At 41.8% G+C, this 24,863-nt stretch overlaps 1 protein-coding gene across 3 annotated transcripts; it reads left to right on the forward strand.

Annotated features, from left to right (window-relative positions):
• Positions 1-1,384: 1,384 nt before the first annotated feature.
• LOC139215387 (vitamin D3 receptor B) lies at positions 1,385-24,331 on the forward strand. Of its 3 annotated transcripts, XM_070846342.1 has the most exons (11): positions 1,385-1,438; positions 1,751-1,926; positions 2,225-2,298; positions 12,823-12,970; positions 13,952-14,082; positions 15,695-15,891; positions 16,465-16,564; positions 17,335-17,515; positions 19,466-19,617; positions 20,869-20,985; positions 21,622-24,331. In XM_070846342.1, exons 4-11 carry the CDS (start codon positions 12,825-12,827, stop codon positions 21,873-21,875), a joined length of 1,278 nt encoding a protein of 425 aa, XP_070702443.1. In that variant the 5' UTR covers positions 1,385-1,438; positions 1,751-1,926; positions 2,225-2,298; positions 12,823-12,824; the 3' UTR covers positions 21,876-24,331. The 3 variants fall into 3 exon arrangements, with proteins under 3 accessions (XP_070702443.1, XP_070702459.1, XP_070702451.1); XM_070846358.1 differs by lacking the exons at positions 1,751-1,926; positions 2,225-2,298; XM_070846350.1 differs by lacking the exon at positions 2,225-2,298 and having other exon boundaries at positions 1,393-1,926.
• Positions 24,332-24,863: the final 532 nt, after the last annotated feature.

A 24,863-nucleotide genomic window follows, 5' to 3' on the forward strand; every position in this document is an offset into this window, starting at 1 on the left:
CACTTGGATCATTTCTTTTCAATCAATCAATGCTTTTAAATTATTGATTAAATATATTATTATTGATTAAATTAAAGACCAAAATAAAGAGTATTTACAGAGGGTATAGAAATAGTAGAGTGGTAACACTCTGTATTCTAAAGTTTAAAATAAATCTGTTACAGCTATTATTTGATACAAAAAACACCTGACTTGGCCTTGTAAAAAAATCCGAAATTAATATCTACTGTTTGAAAGGCAGCTTCTGTTATATCATCAAGAAATTCTCAATAAATTGTATTAAATGCGTGTTCTCTTTATGGTCTCCCTCCAGTTTTCAGGCTGCCGCAGGAGTAAAGAACGATTAAGTTGGAAGAGGATATACGGACCGGATGGGGCCCTCCTCTCTCTTTCCCTCTCCCCTTCGTATCTGTCGCCTTTAGTGTGTTTACATTACAGACACACCCCTGACCTTCACCCAGGCCCCCTCCGCTGGCCCCACCACACACACACACACACACACACACACACACACACACACACACACACACACCACAATCACCATTTACACCACTCTTAAATGTGCACACAGCAGTGAATGAACAGCCATCATCTGCATAAATAGGTGAAAAGGTTTTACCTTGGTGAAGAGCACAGCATATCGGTACCTTTTGCCCAGTGTGTTCGTGTAGTGGAGTTGTTTAATTGTCTATTTTTAGCATACTCGGCCATCTCTCATGCATTGCAAATGTATGGCAAGATTCGCCATGCAGCGGAATTGCTTTCCAGCCTACCACCGTACTGCAGAGTAGACACACCCCTCCAACACACACGCCTCACTGCACACATTTGCAAAGTGTCAAAGAAACAACGAAGCAAAATGCATCAAATTGCAGATTTAAGAGCCGGCAGGGCTCGTGTTATCATATCAGGTGCGTGATATCGACGGTGGTGGTGTTGTGGTTTATTTAAAATTCAAATATGGGGATGAAAGCCTGCAGCTGCAACACAAAGACACTCCGGTGCGCGAGAAAAACACGACCTCGACGGGACGGTTTCCGCCTATTGAGGCACTGCACCGCGTCTGAAGTGAGCGCGGTGATCCCCCACACCGCGTGTCCGTGGATCAGACGCGAAACGTTGTTGCTTTAAACCTCACGCGGTCAAAGTTGTTTACCTCTTCGTTACCTCTGACGTCACGACACACCCCTGTTTGAGGGGGCGGGTCCTCGCCTTACGGGCACCGGAACTGACCAACCAGAGCAGGGCTTGGTCGGAGTCTCACCAATCACAAGACGGGAGACTGCCGAGCCCTCCTGTGATTGGCTAGTGGAGGGGCTGGGGGGGAAATCCCTCTTTCCCGTAGAGGTCCTGAAGAGGGGGCGGTGCATAACAAAAAGTAATGGCCATCTATTAGGGTCCTGAAGAAGGAGGGGTGTTTCTTGTCGGACTACCGTAGGTGAGATTGAGTTTTCTTCATGTTAGTGCGTACGTTTGCCCGTGAGTGATACCCAGCAGCGCCTCGACCGTTTCCCCCCGTTGGATGTCCGTTGGCCGCGGCCGGAGAACGGTTAATACGCGGGCTGAACTTGGTGCTGCGTTTTAGGGTTAAAGCAGCAGGCTAGCCACGCTAACGTTAGCTAACGTTACTACCAGCGCCGCGGTGTGTGTGTGAGTGTGTGTGTGTGAGAGTGTGTGAGTGTGTGAGTGAGTGAGAGAGAGCCAGCGTCTGGAAAGGGCGTACGAGTTTGACGTTTTCTCTCCCCTCAAGTCCCCCTCACATTTCTGAGTTTAGCACAACGCGGTCCCCTCGTCCCAGAGCTACGTTAACCCTCCCGGTGAACATGGAGGAGACGCACTTTGCAAGAGCATGAAGGCGGCGAGAAACGGCGAGTGAAAGAGGATTAAAAAGCAACTCGGTCTTGATGGGGGAAAAGTTGAGCTGAGGTATGAAACTCGCATGCACAGGAGGAATGTTAAAGTCGAGACTTGAGTTTATTGTAATTTATGTTGCTCAAGCCCGTATTAAAACAGGTTTGGCTTGTCAGTTTGTGTCTGTTTAATCACCGTGTTTGCCAACCTACTTGCCTCATTGCTAAGGTTAGTTATATGATGACCATTGAGTGTGTATGTTGCTGTTGAAAATAATTCAGTGTTACATAAACAGAGCAACTCCAGGTCAGGTACCAGAGTATAGGCCCACTCAGTGACTTGCGACATGCCTTTTTGCTTTTGTATTGAACAGGATTAACAACTTGGGATAAACTGAAGAAAGGTTTCAAGTCTTACCTATTGTACAAGGGCATGTTAAGACCTCAGGTGAGACATCTTTCTTTTTAGACATACCCCGTGCACTCCTCTATATTGATAATTAGTCTTGTAAAAAAAAAAAAAAAAAAAATGCACCATGTAATTGTCTAGTCACATGTTATTACATCCTACTTTATGTTGCCTGTAAGTTACACATTTTTGCACAGACTTCCTGGGATTGTCGCTGTCTTGTGATTGCACAACTACGATACTGTTGTTCTTAGACATACATTCACTTTCTTCATAAATCCCTGAAGAACAAGCTAGTGAGTAATATGTGTACTGTTTTCATTATTATAAGACGTAACACCAGCACACTGAAGCGAAGGCATTTGCATTTTTCTGAATTGGAAACGTCAGTACTTTTTAGACTTTGGTTAACTTAATTTGACCTGTCAATATTTGACCTAAATCAGCCTGAAACTTAAAGGACGTAGGCCTGACTTTACAGGCTGTGTAATGAACTCTGCAGGACTGCAAAGGAATTCATCAATACACTCGAGTTAGATACCCTGTTTTTCTGTCCAAATGACACCAGTATATCATACAAATGCAGAGTGAAAATTCCCCCTTAAGTTTCAAATGTTAAATTACAAAAATTACCCCTATTCGCCCACATTTTTATTGTTTTTAAACTCGTGATAAAACAGTGATAAGCTGCAGTAATCTCAGCTACTCAATGCAGAATGCAGCTCTCTTGTCATTATAACGCACCGTGACAATTCGCCTGCGTGACACCATGCACTGCAATTTATCCGAGCATGGAATGAGTTCTCTGTGGTTTTCACAAACACAGTTGCCAGGTAGAATCATTTACATTTCTAAAAGTGTATTTTAACACCATAAACACGCGCTTCATAGTCATGGAGAACTGTGCCACTGGCTGATAATGACATCATTAATTACTACGGGCGTCTTGTCTGTCCCGCGTCTGAAATTTTAACAGCCGCCAGCTCTTCACTCTCTGCTGCTCATCACCTGAAGGGACCAAATACAGCCAGAATATTTATATTTCTACCTATGTTCCCAGTGAGCCTTCTACAATAATTCTCACACATATCCATTTCTGTTTATGAAACAGTGTGACTCTTGAAGAATAGCTGGTGTGATGTTGTTTTAATATCAGCATGTTTAAAAAAAAAAAAAAAAAAATGAATGGGGTTTCCCTTCTCAACAGCTCAGTGATCAAGATCACATATGTTGTGAATTTATATGTCTTGGACATTTACGAGAGAACCTGTATTATTTGGGACAGAACAGCAGACTCAACCCAAATGAGGACCAGGCATGCTTCAGGATTTCAATCAGTTTTCAATTAATTTGTCAGTAGAACGGAGTGCAGACCGGCCATGTGAAGCCACGAAATGTGGCTCTGTTTGTGTCTTTCTTGATTGTAACTGTGGCAGGTCGTCCATGGAGCTGTGTGCTGTGGTGATGGTACAGTCCATTAGGTCTCCCATATAGTGAAATACCCCGCCCCCTCTCCCCTTTCGTGACTACAGTAATTGGTTGCTTCCTCTCACATTTCACCCTATAGAAAGAAAGAGGCTGCTGTACTTAACTGTGAAGACCTACTTGTATGTGCTCTGTGCATGCGTGCTGTTTGCCACATACTGTATGTTCAGTTGCCTTTGAGACTAATGAAGTGTTAACTTCCCCCTAATGTCTTCGGGTCCTCAATTAGCTCCTGTGATTGATGGTTTCTAGGCCAAACACATCACGCAGGTAATATTTGTTGTATATGGAGCGCAAGTCATGCAGAAAAGAGTCTTCTTGGAAACCAAAATATATGTCACTGATAGATATCTAGGGCAGTGGGTGTATTTTTGATGTATATCCAGAGGTTTTCTTGTTTTTCTTTGATTAATTTCAGTTTATAACTAGATAGTAGATTCTATTTTAGTACAGATGTTTATTTTTTTCCTTTCAAAAGTAGATTTTTTTTTTTTTTAAATGTCACATCATAAAATGTTTTTTAAGAGAAGTATTTCCTGAAAGAGAGACAGCATTTTATGGCCGTTATATAACTTTGACTTAGACTAAGAACATTTGCACCCACCTCACCCACATGTCTGTTGTCTGTCCGGCTCTGTCCCGTCGACTCTCTGCGTGCACGGCTATATGTGCTTCAGAATGTGCATTCTCTGTCAAATTCAGCATAGACATAAACAGGACTTTTGGTGTGTGTTTGAGTGGGCCTCTCCCTGCCTCGTCTCTTTCCCCTCTCCAGAGTCCAGCAAGGGGCCCAGCATAAGGGGGCAGGCTGCCGTCACTGCCTCTCTCTCCCCTTGCAGGCCAGCACTGGGGCCTGGACAGGGGGGCGGGGGGTGGTGGTGGTGCAGAGACCATAGGGTTGGACACGGGACATGGGACCCCCCACCCCTTCCACCCCAGTTTAGCCCATCCTGTGTGGGGCACAGGTCACCTTGTCATGTGCTATTACGGCTGCTGTAACATGCTCCCTGTGATCGTAGGAAAAGAGCATGAGATAGACCCGTGGAGGCTGCGAGAGGGAGAGTGAGTGAGAGAGGGAGGGAGGGAAGGGAGAGGAGAGGACAGGACTGGACTAGTCTGCTCAGCCAGTTGTTTAGCTGCATTACAGACTCAGTTTGTCTACTTTGTTGTTGTAAGGTCCACATTGTCTCTTTCTGTCCATTGTTCTCCTTCCTCTATCTGTCCTCCCAATGTTTTTTTTTTTTCCTCAAGGAAATTTCTAAACTCTAACCAGATTTGAATTAAACTTCTGTCACAAATCCCAGATCATGTTTTCTTTCAATGGCCCTTGTTTTCCCCACTTTCCTCATCCTCTAAATGTCCACTTTTCATTCCCTTTTCTGCCATTATTATGAGCCTAGATGTACTTCGCATGAATTTCCAGTGTAGCCCGGCTCTCTCTGCAGCCCGGGTCATTCCAGATCTGATTTGTTTTATGTCTCTTCTGTACTCGTAGTGACCCAGCCCGAGTTATGCAGTAAAACACGTCGCTTTATGTTTTCTCCCTTCTCTACCCCCCCCCCCCCCCCCCCCCCCCCAACCCTCTCCACAACTTCTCCCTGTCTTTTCTCTCTGTCTCGTCACTCTCTCTCTCCATCTCGCTCTCTTTCCTCCTTTAAATCTTTCTCCCACTCTCGCTCTCTTTTTTTTTTTTCCCCTTTAAGAGAAACTTTTGGCAGCATGGAACAATTTCAGAACCATTTGTGGGATTGCGTCATGTGATGTGGACGGAGGATGCTCATTGGACTGTCAGAGGGCCTCCTTCTCCCACTCAGGCGTTCCACAGCAATCCCTCTCTTTCTTCCAGTGCTGTTATAGGTCTGGATGTGATTCTGACTCTGACTCTTATGTGTTGGGATGTGGTCTGTAAGCTCATTGCTGACATTCTTGGGACGTGATGCCAGAGGTTTTTTATTTCCCGCTTTCCCCTCTCTCCTCTGCATGTCCGTGTGCAGTTAAAATGATCCTTCCTTGAAAATGCTGTCTGGATCCTCCTCTTTACCCACTTTGTTATTTCTTGACCTGTCCTCAATCACATTTCATTTCATCGGCCAGGCACTAATGGTACCACTTAATTAGGTTTGTTAGTCTGTGGGTGTTGGCTGAGGGTGGGCTTTATAACCACTTAATATTGACTTTGATGAAAGTTAATCTAACATCTGGGCTTCGGTCCAAATCTTTTTCACAGCTGAGGTCTCGCTTATGTCTTTTCTGTAAGTCAAAGAGCACCTGACAAGGAAAACCAATGGCCACCTTCCTGTTTAGTAATCTTATACTTAGACAATGGCGCAACTGGAAATTAAATGGTGAGTAGAACAGAAGGAAATAAGCTACCTTTTTGGACTCCTGCCATGGTCCACCTTGGCACACATCCCTGTATGAATAGCCCACCATAGCTCAGACTTGGTGTAGTAGTAACTGCAGCAGCAACTCAAGGATTCTTGAATGACTATATTCTAAGGACTGCACTCAATGTGTAACATCAGACATGAAGTGTTACTATTTCTCATATTAGCACCTACGGGTCTCTGCGCTCTGTTCCTCAGGTTCACACCATCTGTAGTCGAGACTTAATTTTGCATTGATTGACATCTAGTGTCAACTAATTAGAAGGTGCAAGTCGGAGGTATCCATTTGGGACACTGAGATGCAGATGGTGCAAATGATTTACACTGATAAATCTGATGTGCGTTGTGTCATTATGCAAACTTTGGTGGGTTATTCCTTCAATTCCACCAGAATTCAAATTTTGCCAGGTGTTCATTAATAAATATTTCATCAGTAGACATTTTTGTGTAATGTATGTTAGGCTCAGATTATTAAAGATATTCTGTCATATAGCAAGATGAGTGCTTCTTCAGACATGTTGAGCTTAATTAAGTCTAATTAGTACAAGCGCTGGACCATTTTTCTTAAGAATTGACGACTGATCAACTGTTGCACATGAAGGTTTCTGCAGGCAGTATCATGTCTTTAAATCCAACCAGGGTCCAGCTCCCATGTCTGTCCCTGGATTATGAGACACGTGTGTCATTTTAGCCATGATGTGAATAAATCAAAGGAGGAAAAGATGAGTCATCGCACCACTGCATGCTAAGTAGCACTTGTTCTCTCTCCTAGTTTGTTTGGTAAAAAGAAGGGGAAACTCCCTAGCCTCTTCTCCAGATACACCACCAAAATTGGGCTAATGTCTCTATTTTGCAGCTTTCACCACCGAGTTAAAATGACAAGCTTGAGTCAGTTTGCGGTACTGTGCATAATTACAGCAGGCCTCATCTCTTGCTCATCGGCCACTGCTGCTGTGTCAGTCAGACTCCCAAACTCCAGGCTGCCAGCACACATTGCCTTTCCTTCTTTTTATCACTCGATTTCTCAGGTCAGTCCATCAATAATTTCATATTTAAGGTTGATTCAGTTGCAGGGCGAAAGGTGCGTATTATACACTGCATGATCAATTTGTCTCTCAGCCTTTATCTGTAATATGCTTATTGTCAATACTTTTACTAGAGCTGAAAATACTAGTTGATTCATCGATTAGTTAATAGACAAATAGAAGAATCTGCAACTATTCAGTATTGAATCTGTTAAATCAAACATGATCGTAATAGTAGTTCCAGCTTCTGTCTTGTAGGGACTTGCTGTGTTTTTCTGTTTTTTTCGTAATTGGATATCTTTTGGGATTTGGAATCTTGGTTGGACAAAACAAGACATTTGGCCTCAGGAAATGGGAAACAAATGTTCCCGATTTTCTGCCATTTTGTGGTTCAACTAATGAATTACTCATCAGATAAACTGATTTTAAAAATCATTATTCGCAGCCTTGGTTATGACATTGTGTCCTGGTCTTTAGTGTTATTACCCAGTGGATGAGCAGGTGGGTGTGGTGGGTGTCGTGTGGTGTTATCTGATCCATTCTGTGTCTTGCACCTAAAAGTCTTTAAGGCTAAAAGAGACTTGCTTTAACATTAGATATATCAATACCTACCTTTCTCGTTTATTTGGCCGGCTAACAGATATTCCCATTGCCGCAGGGACAACTAAACCACACACAGACGACACATAAAACAACAATCAGCCCCTTGATTTTAGAAAGGGGAGTGAAGCAACACCAACCGAAATAAATCGCACTATAAATGTGAATCCAAGATGAAGAGTAAATTGCTTTTTCCCCTGATACTTCTCAAGATGAGAAGCTGTCAGACATTTGTTTATATTTAGCTAGTAATTGAAGTGGCTTACGAGTGTGTATTTTTAGCCATCTTTTTAAAACACAAAAAAAAGCCTCTTCATCGCAAGCTGCTTGTGTTGATCACTTCTCTCTGGGCCACTGCTGTGTGTCCACTCCTCATACTATTACTCTCTCACATCCGCAACAGCCAGCAGTGTGTGCTCTGTGACAAAGAGGTCACCCCTCCCCTACGCGCTGTAACCATGAATATTTCCCTGTCTGTTTTTACTCCATCTCTCCAGCGTCCCCTCCACCCCACTCCTCCCTGGCCTGGTTGCCTCGTGCGTCCCTCTCTCCTCCTGCACTGCTGTCTTTAATCTCTCTCTCTCTCTCTCTCTCGCTCTCTCGCTCTCTCTCTCTGACTGCAAACGGCCATTCAGGGGGCAGTAAATGAGAATTAATCCCAACTGTGTGTGTAGTGACGTGTGATGCACACACAAGCAGAGTAAAGACACGCACACCATGTGACACACTCAATAACAGTGCATTAAATCTGCATTTTTTTAAGTCACTGCTAAGTATGTAATGGTTCAACTAAGAACAAAGCTATGAAATCACTCAAGTACACTGATACAGCTTTGAGAGAGATGAGAAGACTTTTAATAAAAACCCCTGGAAATGTAAGATATTCAAAGTATTTCACAAAAACAAACGTAACAGCCATAACACCCAGGTAGAAATTGTTCACGTCGAAGAGATTTGTGTCCTTCAGCTGGTGTAAGCTTAATCATACTCATACTAGTCATGTGGCTTGGATGAGCTACCTTAATTAGCTCAGTAGCTCTCCCCTTCACATGGCATATGTGCAACTTTCATGTCCGTTCACTGATAATGTTTTATCTCCTTCCTCATCCTTTTATATGCCTCATTTATGGCATAATCAGTGGCAATACTAATGTCAGTCTATTAAAGTTAAAACAAAGGCACTCATGATACACATCATAACATGGAACCACCCATTGCCTTGGACTTGAGTCTTAATAAAAAAAATAATGATAGTGGTAAAATCTATTTTATTTTCCTGTATGAATTCCTGCTGGATCTAAAGAAGTGTGAACTCGTGGCAGATGAAAGATTAAGAAAGGGCTGTTTTGTTCAAGGCGCAATTTTTGCACTTATAAGATACCAGAATAACTTTGTTCTTCACAATAACCATTGTGCAGCCATGTCCTGTTTGATTAGATGTTGAAAAGGAAATGTTCATTGGTAGAAAAATTGGCTTGGTGTCAATCTCCAACGTAGCAACAATCAACTTTTTGTTTTCATGCATGATCCACAACAAGAAGTCACAAAATAAAAGTCAAAAACCATTTATTATATAGTAGTATAGTAATATGATTTAATACACGATCCATTTTTAGTCCCCCTGATTAATTTAGGCCATGATCTTGCGTATTAAAAATAAGAGACTAATGCATGACTTTAAGGTCACATGATACCAAAACTTACTACTGTACTTTTTTAGTTTTAGTTGATTTCCTATTCCTATTCCTAGGTTAATTCTTTACCATTTTAAAGTCACAGCCCAACACTAAGTCAACACTTAAGTCAAACTGCTGAACATGAAGCCACACAACTATCTTATTTCCAGCATTTAGGTTCTCTCGTGCTTTCATCAAGTTGTAAAATACTTTTATTTAGATTTTAGAATAGGTGTTTGAATTATAAAACATTTTTACTTGGTTGTTATAATTGATAATATTACAGATTACTATCTTTTTTTTAAGTTAACTCTCCAAAGCTGGTGGAAGTTTTTTTTGCTTTTGTTTACAAGTTGGTTTGACTGGAATCAAATAGACAGAAGCCACACACGATAATAAACGCTTAACATGTTTGCAGTTGGTTGGAAAGTGTAGTTTGGTTAAGAAGATGTGGAATCAATAAATCACATGACTATAAATAAAACATACATAGACACGTCTCAAACCCCTTCTTCAGCACAGTCCGTTTCCCCACCGTCTCTCCGTGTGCTCAGCGTGTTCTTAACATCATACGTCTGCCAAAAATATGCCGCTCCTGTTTGTAGGGAGCAACAAATCTGTTTACCATCTGAGAAGTTTTTAGTTCCAACAGGTTGGAGTTTATCAGTTGTTCCAAGGCTCCAAGATGTTTAACTGATACAGTCCCTCTTGTCCCTCCTGCTGCAACATGCTATTCAAAACACATGGAAGTGATTCTCTAATTGGTAAAATAGTTACAATCCATAAGCACACCAGTTTTAGATGCTTCTTATCAAATGTTGTAATTATGCATAACGGCTTCTATTAGCCCATCATGGAGCAGGACTCTGCAAACTTAACAGAAGTCACCGTGTTGGCATTTTATCCTTTGGCTTCATGCCACCGCAACACAAGAGACACAAGTAGTATTTCACATTATTACCGCTAAGGCAGCTTTGATTAATGCTGCAGAACGCTATTCACACAATACATACATCACTCAAGAGTGAGACATTCGGTAGAGGCCTAAGCCTGTTCCCTGGCTTTGCGTGCCGGAGACTGGAATGAGTACAGATCTGGTCTAAATAACCTGATGCATTATTTAGCGTGCTCTCAATACTACTGTGCATTTAGTGTAATGGCCTGTCAGGGCTGAATGCAATCACAGAGGACCAGTTTCACTGATGAGTTGATGATAAAGTAAGGTTTTTCCTATTGGTTCACAGAGAGTGATGAGTGTGAGTGTTGGCTGGGATTAGTTTGCCTATATGCAGTAAAACAGACTTAATGTTTTACAAAAGGCTGCGCCATTCATACTGGTCAGTGCCGTATTACATTACATGACAACAAGTAAGGTTATGCAGCTGTTATATTGGACCTGCCAAAACAGAGTAATTGTACATCTAAACAAGCTGCGTTTATGGGCCAGCTCATCCAGCCACTCACAATACAAAGCTACCAAAGTTATCATTCCAGATGTGGTTGGGAGCGCAGGTTTGCAACAGCACAATGGTGTTTTGACACCCTCGCTGCAGGAGGCTTCAAGACTCCGTAATGTCCTGGCTCAATTTGAAAACTCATCTTGGACAGACTAATTGGCAATCATCTCATCCACTGACTGACCTCGCACAGAAGTGGTAGTTTCCTATTAAATCAATTTTATTAAAGAACCAGTGCTACCCAGGAAGTTTTGTTAACTCCAGTAACTATTCATTTTCATTAATTTTTGGTGCTATCAGACAAACTCCAAATAGCCTTGGAGTCTTGGGCAGTGGAGTTACTCCCATTATTTAGTTTTCGTGGACTGTGAGTGCTTGAAATGTAAAACCTGTGCCCATTCATATTACATCATCTGGATAGCAAGTGTCATTGTGTAGTAAATAGCCTCAAAGCCTTATCTTGATGGGTCCATGTATTAACCCTATTGTCACACTGCCAGGAAGACCTGAAATGTGCTTAACTTGATTGATGATTAGTGAAGCTTTCGTTGCCTGGTATGTCGCTCTCAAGGACCATTGACAGAACATGTGTGCTTTACCTCAGCACAAGGGATGTGTAAGAGGGTGGGTGTCTTCTTCTGTATAACGTTAAAAATCTCTGCTCTGCTTTTTAGTTTTCTTTACGTCATCCTATTCAGGAGCTCAGTGTTGGAAGCCAACCAGTCTGAAGTGTTTTCCCATCAACCTTTTGAGTTTCCCTGCAGTCTGTTGTTTGTCAGAGTTAAGTTTGACCTGCCTGCTGAATTCCCCCCCACAAACATTTGCTGTTGGTTGATGCTTCTTCCAGTTGTGTACGTATTCACTGTTTACCTCTACAGCAACAGCCGCTGTATCAGATGGTTCTGTTTGAAGCATGTGGTGCAGCAACACAAGATGTCAATATGCAGTCTTGACATACGGCTTGAGATACTGCTGTCCGTGATGCCTGCAGCAGTACGGCAATGACTAGATCCTCTGTTTCCTTGTTTTAAAAGGACTTCATGTCCTGTTATCAGAATTGTCCGGGAACAGAGTTTGGTTCAAAGAAAACAACAGAAATAAGAATATAGTTGTTGCTATTACAGGAGTGAGACTTTTATCAGGACCGGTGTTTTTTTTAATTAGTCATGAGTGATGGAGAGATCTGTCAAAACATTTTAAATTATTCAGCTGAGTCTGTACCGCATTGGCTGTTGATTTGTGAGTTTGTTGAGGTTTGTATCGGTTCGGTTACCCCTTCCCTCTTTCGGCCCTCACTCTCCTTCCGTCATTCGCTTTGCTTCCACTCTGCAGTGGAAGCAAAGAAACAAATAAGAAAGGGGCTTTGTGAAAAGGACAGTGATTGTTTGTTTATGAGGATGCTAGCCTTGCGGTGACATGCCTTTTTTTTCTCCCTCTCACAAGGCTGTTAAGTGAAATAGATACTTGGAGCACTATGTAATCAAAATGTAACTCAGATGCAGCGTTTTGGAGTGGAACAAGGGTTTTTCCACTTGATTCATGTGGCTCCCGTTCCTCGCCCTAGGATAAAAACACTAGTTGAATTCACTTGCAATGGGTTGACTGAGCCCTTGAATTTGTAGGGAACAGGACAGGAAGGAAGGGACGCTCTTTGGTTGGCATGTGTCTCACTCAGTGTTTTTAAATAACTAATGGTTTTGTTCTTGCATATCTTGTGAAGTGCAACACTGAACAGATTAGATTAGAAAATAGTCTTAAATTCACTTCAGATGTTAGAAGTTGGCAGACTGATTCATGTTTTTTTTTTTGTTTCATGCTGATTGGTGGCAGAGTTATTGAGCATGTGAGCAGTTTGTATAACCAGGAGCTGATTTTATCTGTCTTTTTTTCTCTCTCTGATTTTTCTTCCTCCATTTTCCCTCCTTTTGTTTAGTGATGGAGTCCACGGTTGTGAGCACGTCCACTCTGGCCCCTGATGAGTTCGACAGGAACGTGCCGCGGATCTGCGGCGTGTGCGGTGACAAAGCCACCGGCTTCCACTTCAACGCCATGACCTGTGAAGGCTGCAAGGGTTTTTTCAGGTACACAAATGTAAATGTAAGATACGAACTGACATATCTAATGCTATCACGCGCTATCAAATAGGCTTCGTGTAGCAGAACAGTGGCTCATATCACCCAAGTGAAAACAAAAAGATACATTTTGACCAAGTTACTTACATGCATACACATTAGCATACAAACTCAGGTCTGAACATGCATCTGTAATGGCCACCCACATGCTCGCATGCACATCATATGTAATTACCTCCCACAGTTGCATAAGAACGCACACAAAACCGCTGACAACATTGGAGTTCACACTGATGCAGCAGGTAAAGAATACAAATGAGCTCGGCCCTATAGTTAATGCCCTGGCTGCTGCCTGCTCATTGATACAAATGAGTTCCTAATTTAACCAAAGACAAAACTGCAGCAAATGATGATTTTGTGAGCTTTTGTGTGTGTGTTTGATGCATCCGTCCGCTTGCGTCTGTTCCCCTCGACAGTGTTGATATTTAAAGAGAGGATGAAAAAGACGGATGTTTGATAATCTCCTTCCTCATCTCTCAGCTGGCCCTTGTTTGAACTCTCACCAAGCTTGCTTATCTGTGTGTGTTTTCCCTCACATCTGTGTATAATTGTTCATACATGCATGTCCCTCATTGACTAAATCATTACGCTGTGCGTCACCGTTTGGCAAGACCCACCTTTTACCCCTGGATTCCTTGGCACTCATCCATATTTATGCTGTTTCACTCAGTCCCAGGCTTGAAGGGCAAAAATATTTATCCAGTTCTACCGTGATTATTATTTGTGTGAGACACTTTCAAAGGCACCACATTGCTATATTTATGAAATTGCGCAGAGCTCTTTTATCAACAGAGTCGCAAAAATTTTTGGACATACATAAAAACTCAGTTTATAATGACGTCAGTGACTCCTTTTAATTTGACTTTTGCATGTTTCTGAGCTGATATCTGTGTATTTTAACATACTGTGAAATGCATATAATTTATCCAGGCGCAGTATGAAGCGCAAGGCCGCCTTCACGTGTCCCTTTAATGGCAGTTGCACCATCACCAAGGACAACAGGCGCCACTGCCAGGCATGCCGGCTCAAACGCTGTGTGGACATTGGCATGATGAAAGAGTGTAAGTATGACAGGTGACCCACATGTCTTCAGGGCAACGCTCTGACCTTACACCATGTGATTTACAGCATGTATTTAAATAGCAGAGTCATTCAGGTTTTGCAGGTCAATCCAAGTTCATGATAAATTATTATATTTTATTAGTATAAACTGTTGGGATAATTTTCTTCATGACGACAATTTGTGTGGTTATTCAACACTACTGAATATGATTTAAAACTATGTCCTGGACTCTTCCAGACCACCTTTAACATTTTGTCAAATTAGACATTACAAGTTACTTTTCTTTTTGTTTTGTTTTTTTCTGGGTTTTTTTTGGGATGGATAGTAAAATTTACACAACTGTTGTTTGCAGTTTTGGGGGCCTAGTGTCCTTCTTGTATATATTATGTAATATTTGGACTGGGGTCAAGTATCTCTGGGTCTTTGCCCCGATTAGAGTGTTTACATGTTCTATTTGAACTAACGGAGCCTCCCCACATTGTATACAGTATGTATACTCCATCTGAAGTTTAAACACCTGCTGTTATGTACAATCTAGCGAGGCCTCTTCTTTCCACACAGTCTTGTTTATTTTCATGGTCTGTAAATAGCAGGTACATTTTCCCCTTGTTTTCTCCTGATATCCGGATATTGTCCACAGGCCTCTTTTAAGCAAAAGCCTCTCACTTTCAGCTGAATGTTCTTTCCCCCAAAGTGTTTCTGGGAACACCACAAGAGTGGTGGCACCAACATGGCGATTTACTGTACATGAACAGGAGCCAGTGGCAATATGCCTGCAACAACAGCAGCAATTTGTTGAGACGCAGCTCTCTCTCTTTCTTTCTTTCTCTCTCTCGCTCTAGCTCTCTCTCTCTCTCCCTCTGGCTCTCTGTCTCCCTCTCTTTCTCTTGGTGTCTGTGAGCTAATTCAGTGGCTAGAACAACAAGGAGCGAACAGAACAAAGACAATGCTTTCAGTTGTTCAGTGCAGCAGGGGTCTCCATATGGACCCGTCCCCTCCCATTCTCTTCCTCTAGAGAATAACAACTCCCCTCCTCTGTCATCACATTTTACAACACAAATACAAACTGAAAAGCTCTAAAAGCAGTATGTTTTCATGGTCATCTTGTTCCCCCATTTGTTGTCCAGCTTTTACCCCACCTGTGTGAAAACTATTCTGCATTAGGGTTGCAACTAATGATTATTTCAGTTATCAATTAATCTGTTGATCATTTTCTCAATTAATTGATTAGTTCGTTGGTCCATGGAATGTGAGAAAATGGTGAAATATGTTGATGGGTGTTTCCCAAAGCCCAAGACGATGTTCTCAAATGTCTTGTTTTGTCCACACCTCAAAGATGATCAGTTTCCTGCCATAGAAGACTAAAGAAGCCAGAAATTTGAGAAACTAAAATCACAGAATTTGGATATTTATTCTCATAAAATGACTCAAAATTACAAATTGATTCTTGAAATAGTTGGTGATTATTTTAATAGTTGACAATTCATCGATTAATTGGCTATTTGTTGCAGCTCTGTTCTGCATGCATGTTTTCCTTTTTTCCTTTGTGTCTGACTGTGTATATGTAATTTTCACTTTCCCTCTTTGTCCCTTTATACTCGCACCCTCAGTCATCCTGACAGATGAGGAAGTGCAGAGGAAGAAGGACTTGATTCAAAGGAGGAAGGACGAAGAGGCACAGCGCGAAGCGGAGAGGGAGGCCCGCCGGCCCCGGCTCACAGACGAACAGAGTCAGGTCATCGCCACGCTAGTGGAGGCACACCACAAAACATATGACGACTCCTACTCTGACTTCTGCCGCTTCAGGGTTTGTGTCTTGATAAAGCTATAAGTTTATCATCATATCAACATTTGGGTGTCAGATTTATTTTCATTTAAGATTGAAGGAACAACTCCAGCTCTTTTAGAATTATGCTGCCTTCGACTTGCAGTTTGTCACTTCCACACTCCCACAAAATAACATCAACATGACTTTCAACATCTCAGTATTGTGATTCCACACAGCCATTACCTGTTAACAACAGTCATGTTTTTTATTGTTTGCACACAAGTCTCCCAGTGGTTTCTCCTCAGAAACTTAAATTAGCCTCAAACACCTCTGTTCTCTCAGAGATATAACCCGTAGTGCTAGTGTCTATTCTGTAAGAGATTTCCATACCCACAAAACACTCACAAAGCTGAATCTGAAGTACATTACCACAGTGCAGTAATTGGTCAACTGTATGTTAGAGATTGTGAGGAATGACACGTTTTTTTACTGCAAAAATGTAAAATATTCTAAGGATACCCACCATCCTCAGATTGCTTATCGTTTTGTTTATTTTTGTTGACAACACTTTTGACCGTCGTCTTTCTGTGTGCCTTTTTCTCTCCTGTCTAGCCTCCTGTGCGTGATGGCCCAGTGACGCGCAGCGCCAGCAGAGCTGCCTCTCTGCACTCTCTGTCTGATGCCTCTTCTGACTCCTTCAGTCACTCTCCAGGTAAGACCGCATGAACACTTAAACTCATGTGAAAACAGCGGCTCTCTAGTGTTACAGTGAAATGAGTTTGTCCTGCACATTTACCCTCTTGTAGGAATCCTCTAGAAACTTATTAACAAGGCTCCTTAGAATTATAATTTAATTATTAAAGCAAAACAACTTAAGTTTTAAAAGGAAATCTCACACAACTGGCAGACATGTTTTGAAATGTAAAAAGAGTTAATGCTTAAAAACGTAGAGTCAAGACTTAAGACGGCTACTTTTTCCAGTTCAGCTGTTTGCATGTTGGTTAATATAATCTGCTATGCTGCTTTACTGAGATTCTATTTGAAATTCTGTGAATAACTTGTTCTCCCTGACACCTGACTCCCACTAGTAAACATCAGTTCATTAATGCATCCACCACTAATGGAGTGAACCCAGCGAGAGACACGGTCACGTGGCCTGCCGCCAACACTCAGTGGAGAGCAATGACTCAAAACAACCCCAGCTAGCTCCACATGCCTCACATGTTGTCGTAGCTGTCATCTAAGCTTTCGTCTCACTCCTACTGACCTGACATTCGTGTATTTTCAGATGATCCTTCCCATCAACAGGCCCACCTCTATTCCATGATTTATCGCAGTTCTCTTGGGACAGAGTTTGTCTGTTCTCACAGGAATAGCATGGCATTGTGGTGCTTTGTATATGACCACTTTTCACTCCCTTCTTTGTCTCTTTTCTCTTCTTCCCTCCTCTCTGCTTTGCTGTCTTCATCTTGCTCACTGCAGAGTCCGTAGACACCAAAATGAACTTCAACAACCTGCTGATGATGTACCACGAGCAAGGCAGCAGCCCCGAATCCAGCGAGGAGGAGGGCTCCAGCCTCTCCATGCTGCCCCATCTGGCTGACTTGGTCTCCTATAGCATCCAGAAGGTCATTGGCTTTGCCAAGATGATCCCTGGGTTCAGGTGTGTGTTGGGTTTTTTTTCTGTCCTTACTGGGAACGTTCCGGCATAAACACTGACTTTGTCGATACCAGTAGTCCTCATGGGGACCAAAGCCTGGTTCTAATGAGGCAAAACATCTCTTGAGTTTCTGGTTAAGATTAGGGAAAAGGTGTGAATCAAGGAAAGGTTAAGGGAAGACATGAACTGTTAGGTTAGGTTTAGGCTGTCCACAATGAACAGATGTCAGTTCAATGTCCAAATAAGGATAGCTGCACAAACTTGTATGTGTAGCTTGTATGTGTGTCTGGAGAGCCTCTTTCTATCTGTCTATCAAAGTTTTGACTCTGTCACTCTGCATTAGTAGATAACCACTGATGTTAGCCAGTAAAAAACATACCTTGTGTGGAGCTTGTGTGTGACCTCTAGGTCTATAGGGAGGCTAAACAGATTCTGTACCAAATCCACAATGAAAGCAAGAAAACATGTTCGTTAGCAGAAAAATGACTTTATAATTATGACATTGCCAATGTGGTTTTGTGTACCACTGTGGCATAGAGAGGAGAGGAAAGAGGACATTACACATTTTCTGAGCTTCTCTGTATTTTAGTCTTTGCGGAGGACTTTCCCTTTATCTCATTTTCTTTGTTGATGTTCTGTTTGAATATAGAAATTACCTGCTTATTTTAATTCAATGTAATTTTCATATAGTGAAAATAAAAGCTTTGCAGAAACAGAAGCGCACAAACAAAATTTTCAGAACTCCTCCTCATGTATTTTTTATTTACATGTCACTGAGTGACTCTTTACCTAAATTGTGTGTTGAAGACTTTGTACACCTACTTGTTTTTCCTGCCAGATTAGTCGATATTGTGCCACAGTGATGGCTGTGGTCTAAAGGCCATAGATTACTGATAGACTGTATATTAGCTGACACGTTGTGGAAAATCTTTTTATGTTGTGTTGTTCTTTTGGTGGACAAAGTTATACATTTGCCACAGTTGTTAGTGTGAAGTTCAGCTCTTTAAGTGTGTTAGTATATGAGCACCTAACCTTAGAGGAAGACACTTCGCAGTCACATGTCTGTCTTGCATATACACCCTCAGCTTACTGTCTGATGGTCATACGCTTTTTAAGAGCATGTGATATATTAAGGAAAGACATAAAAAAACATCATCATAACCTTGGAAATAAAGTAATAGATGAATAGCCCAGTATTCATGATTGTAATGGTAGAAATTACAAGGCCTTTTCATTGTTTCTTCTCCACATACTTTCAGCTTGTTTGTCTCTCAGTGTGTTGACAGGGACAAATGCTCAGTATCTCAGGGGTCACCTCAAAGTCAAGGCTAAAACAAGTTGGGGCCTGAATTTCCTGAAAGTTGTCGTTCCCACTGGCAGCGAGTGATGGACGTGGTCGGATTACCTTTGGAATGTTTGTCCACTTATGATCTGCTGGCTAAGCCCTGAAAAACACCCCAGACCTCCCCTAAAGATCTGCAGGTTTCAGCCCATGTCTTGGCCTCCTGCTAGTTCAGTAGTTAAGATTATTTTACAGTGACAGTGATGACGCTTAAAACGGCACCAGCTTGGCTTACGTTTATCAAATGAGTTTTCCATGCACAGGGACCCATCACAGCAGGAGGAAGCAAACAAACAGCAACAAATGGATGTTTGTTTCTTTCACTGCACAGATTTAATCTGATAAACGTTGACCTCGAACCCCTAGTCAATAAACCACTGATAAGAGAAAAGCATTTGAAATGAATTACACAACTGATGAACTGACACATTCCAGACATAAACACATGCAAAATGGGCAGGTTCGAATCTTTACTCGTTTACCCGTTATTGGTTTCCCCTGAAATTTAAACATGATCAACACTGCACGATTAAGGGTATTTAACGACTATTTGTTTAATAGTTTACTAATTGTGGTTGATTGACTTAGTAGGTGATAATGTTTCCTTGCAGGGAGCTGACTGCAGAGGACCAGATTGCCCTGCTCAAGTCCAGCGCCATCGAGGTGATCATGCTGCGTTCAAATCAGAGCTTCAACCTGGAAGACATGTCCTGGAGCTGCGGTGGGCCTGACTTTAAATACCAGATCAGTGATGTCACCAAAGGTCAGTGTGAGCGCTGCCACGTGTACAATTTGACTGCTGCGATGACAAGCCAGCGTTTAGGACTAAGAAAAGACGTGCATGTTACACATTAACACCAATACTGAGAGCGTGAGGGAAGCAACACAGCATTAAGGAGGTGACCGGATCATTAGCTTGGGAGTTCAGATAAGGGTACTGGCAGTGGCTTTTGTACACACCTGTAGGAAAAGGATGCTAGGGCACGTTTTTCTGCAGAACCACTCTTATGTATCAGCAGAAGCCCCTGTGGGCATGGCTTTCATTTGCCTTTCAAACAAGACCCTTCTCTCTGGGATCAACCAAAGAATGTCACTCCTGACCTGCTCACCACACAAAACATCCACTGTCTGGATCAGGAGAAGCAGCTCTGTTGTGCTCTTCTTAAAATATCACTGACTCGTTGACATGAACATGACTGGAATACTGATGTGTTTTCTCATACAGTAATCAATAGTGTGTGAGCTTTAGTCCTAAGAACTACAAAAAAAGTTTAAGCTCCACATCTGATGTCAAATCCATTCTGCCCCTTGTTTAACAGTGGTAGTTTATTGGTAAGATTTTTGTGTAACATGCTGGGTGTAAAACTGTCCAGTATTTGCCTGTGTATACCGATCAAAGTGATCATTTTTTAATTCTTCTAATTTTCTTTAGTAAACATGTTTTTCCAGATTTTTTTTTTCTAAATTTAAACTTTAAACCAAATCTTTAAAATGCATCAGTGTTTAATGTTTTCTTAACACAACCAGTTGAATTAAATACATTACATTCAATTAGAATTAAATTATTAATTACAAAGATGGATGAATCTGAAAAAACATTTTGCGCTAACATACTCCATGCCACAGGCACAATCTCTTCAGTGCTTCAAATGCAGAAGTGGAGTTACAGTCAGGATAATCAATGAAAACCTTTGATCAACACTTGGCCACATGTACATAAAAACAACCCCCGCTCCACCTGAGGAATGGCGTTTACACTTATACGAATTCATAATTGCTGATTAAAAGAAATTCTCTGCCAGTAATTCTTGGTGAAAACAAACCTGACGGCACATAGCATGCAAGCATGCAAGAAAAAAAAAATCCTCTCCAGAGATGATTCTAACAGGCAAAATGAAATATTAATGAGTGAGAAGGATGGTTCATTCCCTGGAGGACCTTTTCTTCTGTGATATAGTATGGAGCTCGCTCTATGCGCTGCACAGACATTAATGATGCGTTGTGTCCTGTGTAGCGGGCCACACTCTGGAGCTGTTGGAACCGCTGGTGAAGTTCCAGGTGGGACTGAAGAAGCTCAACCTGAGGGAGGAGGAACATGTGCTGCTGATGGCCATCTGCCTGCTTTCTCCAGGTACGATAGGCCTGACTGTGTAGGAGGGAACCTATAGAGCATGAATTGTTTATGAGTGATCTCATTTGCCTGCTTTTGTCCAGGAGAGAACATGCTCCTTATAGCTTTTACTGTGGCCAAAGATCATGGTAGACCTTTTGAGGTTATTTTAAGCTGCCATCTGTCACTCAACGTAAATCACATTGAGGTGGTGGTCTAAACTACTTGAGTGGTTTTGTGTCTCCGGTGAGCATTTGCCTTTTTCTAAACACATATTTGCGTATGCATGTGCAGTAGATACAGTGCATACATTATACATGCAAGCAAGCATGTGTAACTAAGTGGATATTTGCATTCCTTTGTGTATGAGGCACCTCATTAAGAATGCATAGATGTGCTCTCCCTGATCTAAAATTAGCACGCCACCTGACCAGAACGGTAGGAACACAAACATATAAAGATCATGCAATTGTATCTTCTTTTACAGTTGGACTTCTAGATTGGTTTTTGGGACAAATATTTCACAATGACCACAAACATTGGAATACTAAGTTTTCCAATAACATTTGAATTTTAACAGTGAATTTCTGTTGCTTTTAAGCTTGTGTAACAAGCATAAATATCTTAACACTCCTCCTCTTCTCCACTCTCCTGCAGACCGCCCAGGGGTGCAGGATCACGCACGGATCGAAGCCCTCCAAGACCGACTGTCAGAGACCCTGCAGGCCTACATCCAGCTTCATCACCCAGGAGGACGGCTGCTTTACGCCAAGATGATCCAGAAGTTGGCCGACCTGCGCAGCCTCAACGAGGAGCACTCCAAACAGTACCGTTCACTCTCCTTCCAGCCGGAGCACAGCATGCAGCTCACCCCGCTGGTCCTGGAGGTGTTCGGCAGCGAAGTCTCCTAGAGGCAGCGGTGCAGAGGAAGCTGGAGAAAAGAGCCGTGGGGGTAAAAATGGAGGGAGAACGCTGAGGATGTGCTGGATAGACTAAATAGAGGTGTGGAGGAGTGAAAGTGGTGTGTGTGTGTGTGTGTGTGTGTGTGTGTGTGTGTGCGTGCGTGCGTGCGTGTCGTCTAATTAAATCTATCTCGGCATAAAGGCCAAGGTCGTGTGGAGAGCAAGCAGAAGCTAAGAGACAGTAAACAAGGAAACTTCATATAATACAAACTAAACTAAACATACAATTTCTGCCTATATACAGTGTTTTTGTCTGTATTTAAATCAACCAACAGCTGCTTCAAATGACTGGACATTTTGTGTGTGTGTGTGTGTGTGTGAGACATGCACACACACCAACTCAACAAACATACTCAGTTATTCATTTAGCCATTCAGTTGAGCTACCTCTTGTTTTACCGGGGTTGTTTTATATTTACATCACCTACGTGAAACAGTAACTTTTACACAGAACAATTTAGATAACAGTACGGATGACAGTTCAGTTTATCGGTGCAAAAGCAGTGCCTGCACATTATTTTGAATTTTTTCATGTTTCGAAAAAAAACCTTTTTAGTACTTTTTTTTTTTTTTGTTTAATCTGCTTCTCTCCAAGGCAGCATATGTATATGACTGTGTATACAAATCAAACACATGCCTTTCACCTGTCACCAAAGGTATGGTCAACTACTTTCTCAAAAAAAAAGCTTCCAGTACCTACAAAAAAAAAAAAAAAAAAAGATAACCTTGCTGCTCCACGGCTCGTCTCATGCATGCAGCCACTCGATATGCTAGCAGGTTGTCTGACTCGCCTCACATCCTATGAAGGAAAATGTCATTATTTAGGTTTACTGCAGCGTAGAGAACGTAGTCTGTAATTTCGTGAGGTTATGATAGGACTTTGGGGTGCCTGGTTTTGAGGTGAGAATTAGCCACTAAATGTGTTAGCTGCTTTTACACTGCTAACTGTCAATCAAACCAAGCCTGCATTATGGCTTGCTACTCTCTTTTTGAAATAGTTTGTCATTATTCTTCTCCTTTTGTTTAATTGTTTATTTCCCTGTAAATAGTTAATTACCACCACATGTATCCTAAGCACTGTTATACCACCTTTTACTCAAGCCTATGTATTGATATACAGTATCTATGTTATCACAGATTTTAAAGGGCTAAAATGCCAAATCTAACTGGAATAGTAAATCGAGGCCAAAGCAATGGGCCCGCGTTGTTAATATATAGCTGCATACCATACTTGGAATTGGCATAGATGTGGATGTAATTTCAATGGATGCTTTTTGTTTTTATACGTCGGTTCACCTTTAAAAACAATTCCATGAATTGTTCCTCCTCAGTATACCGTGAGCTCGGTGGACGGAGAGCTCGGGATGCTGCTTCAGACCTCCACAGATGTCACACCCCTTTCATTTCTGACAGGGAAGTGGATTTTCTAGAATGTCTGAGGGCCGGGTTTTGGTGGTGGCGCACACCTTGACACTCAGGCCCTCCTGTTTGATGATGTATGCTGCGCAGCCCTCTAGTGGCTGCATTGTGTAAATACCAATATAAATAGTATGTCCGCCGCTGTACATAGGGCTGCATAGATATTTCTTAAGGCAGAATTTTTCAGAAATATATATGCAAATACAATATTGACCCTTTTTTTTGTTTGTTTTTGATTCCTTATGACTACGTTGTGAGACATTATGCTCTTTGTATTGACTCTAATCATGTTTCTTTTTTTTTTTTTTTGGTAAGAATGAGTTAGGATTGTCTTAACAGGGATTGCTTGAGTATTTGACTCAGTCAGATTATTATTTGTTCAGTGGTGGGTTGATGTATTTGCCTAATTTCCAAGGTTCATTTTCAGAAAGATGACAAGCTAAACATACCGTGCTGCTCTCTAATATAAGCCATATAGATCACAGAGCTAGTTATACACCTGATACATTACACTACATCAATATGATGACTCCAGTGCCATGGATATTCTCATTGTATAATCTCCTAAACTCATATGCTATTTGTCCATGGCTTTAGGAAGATAAGCTTGTATATGATATGAACTCATATGCCTTTTCTCTGCTGTCATCTTTGGCTTATGCTTCATCATACAGCATCTAATGGTTTATAAACCAGACTGCCAAGAGAATTTAAATGCTTAGGTTTAGAGGCCAGTAATGTATGTCTTGCTTTTGCATGTGGGATTATGGTAAAAAAAAATACAAGATGACATGTCTTTTATATAAAGACAATTCCCCAAAGAAGTTTTAAGTCAAATTCCTGCCAGGTCCAGGTGGCGACTTGACTTACAAGAAACAATTATGCGAAAGCCTCAAACGTCGTTTCTGTCTTCTATTTGCTGTACGACAGCAGATGCCTATTAAAACGGTTCCTGTGATTGGCCGAACAGGCCGCCCGTGTCGGACCGGGAGCCTCCTTTTCTCAGCAGGCCGGGTTACTCTGTGACCTCAAAGGAAGGTGGTGAGAGAGAATATGTTTGTTGATGAGCTGAACGTGTTCTCACAGCCGCTTTGTGAGAAGTTGTGACAGTCGTTGCTTTGATTTGTTCAGCCCACGGGTTTTTTTTTTTGGTTTTTTTTCCCTTTAAACCTACCATAGGATCTCAAGTCGATTGTCCGTCACTGTGACTTTATTCCAACTCTTCTTCAGTCACTGTGACACTCTGCAAGCTGACGGTCGGGGATGGACACATAGATGATCTGCATAGCACAGATAGTTCAGTAGTTTTTGGTTGTCTCCATATTCACGTAATTATAATAAGTTTGGTTTTCTTAGTGAAGATGGTTGGAATATTAGTATGTGTGTGTATATACATATACATATATCTATATAGATATATATATATACACACACACACACATAATTCCATGTGTCCCACAAATCTCCCTGCTGTGATTGAACTTCAAGGAGCTGAGGCTCGAGCGTCTTTAGGCAGTAC

This window comes from Pempheris klunzingeri, chromosome 2, assembly GCF_042242105.1.
Source record: "Pempheris klunzingeri isolate RE-2024b chromosome 2, fPemKlu1.hap1, whole genome shotgun sequence".
NCBI lineage: Eukaryota > Metazoa > Chordata > Actinopteri > Acropomatiformes > Pempheridae > Pempheris > Pempheris klunzingeri.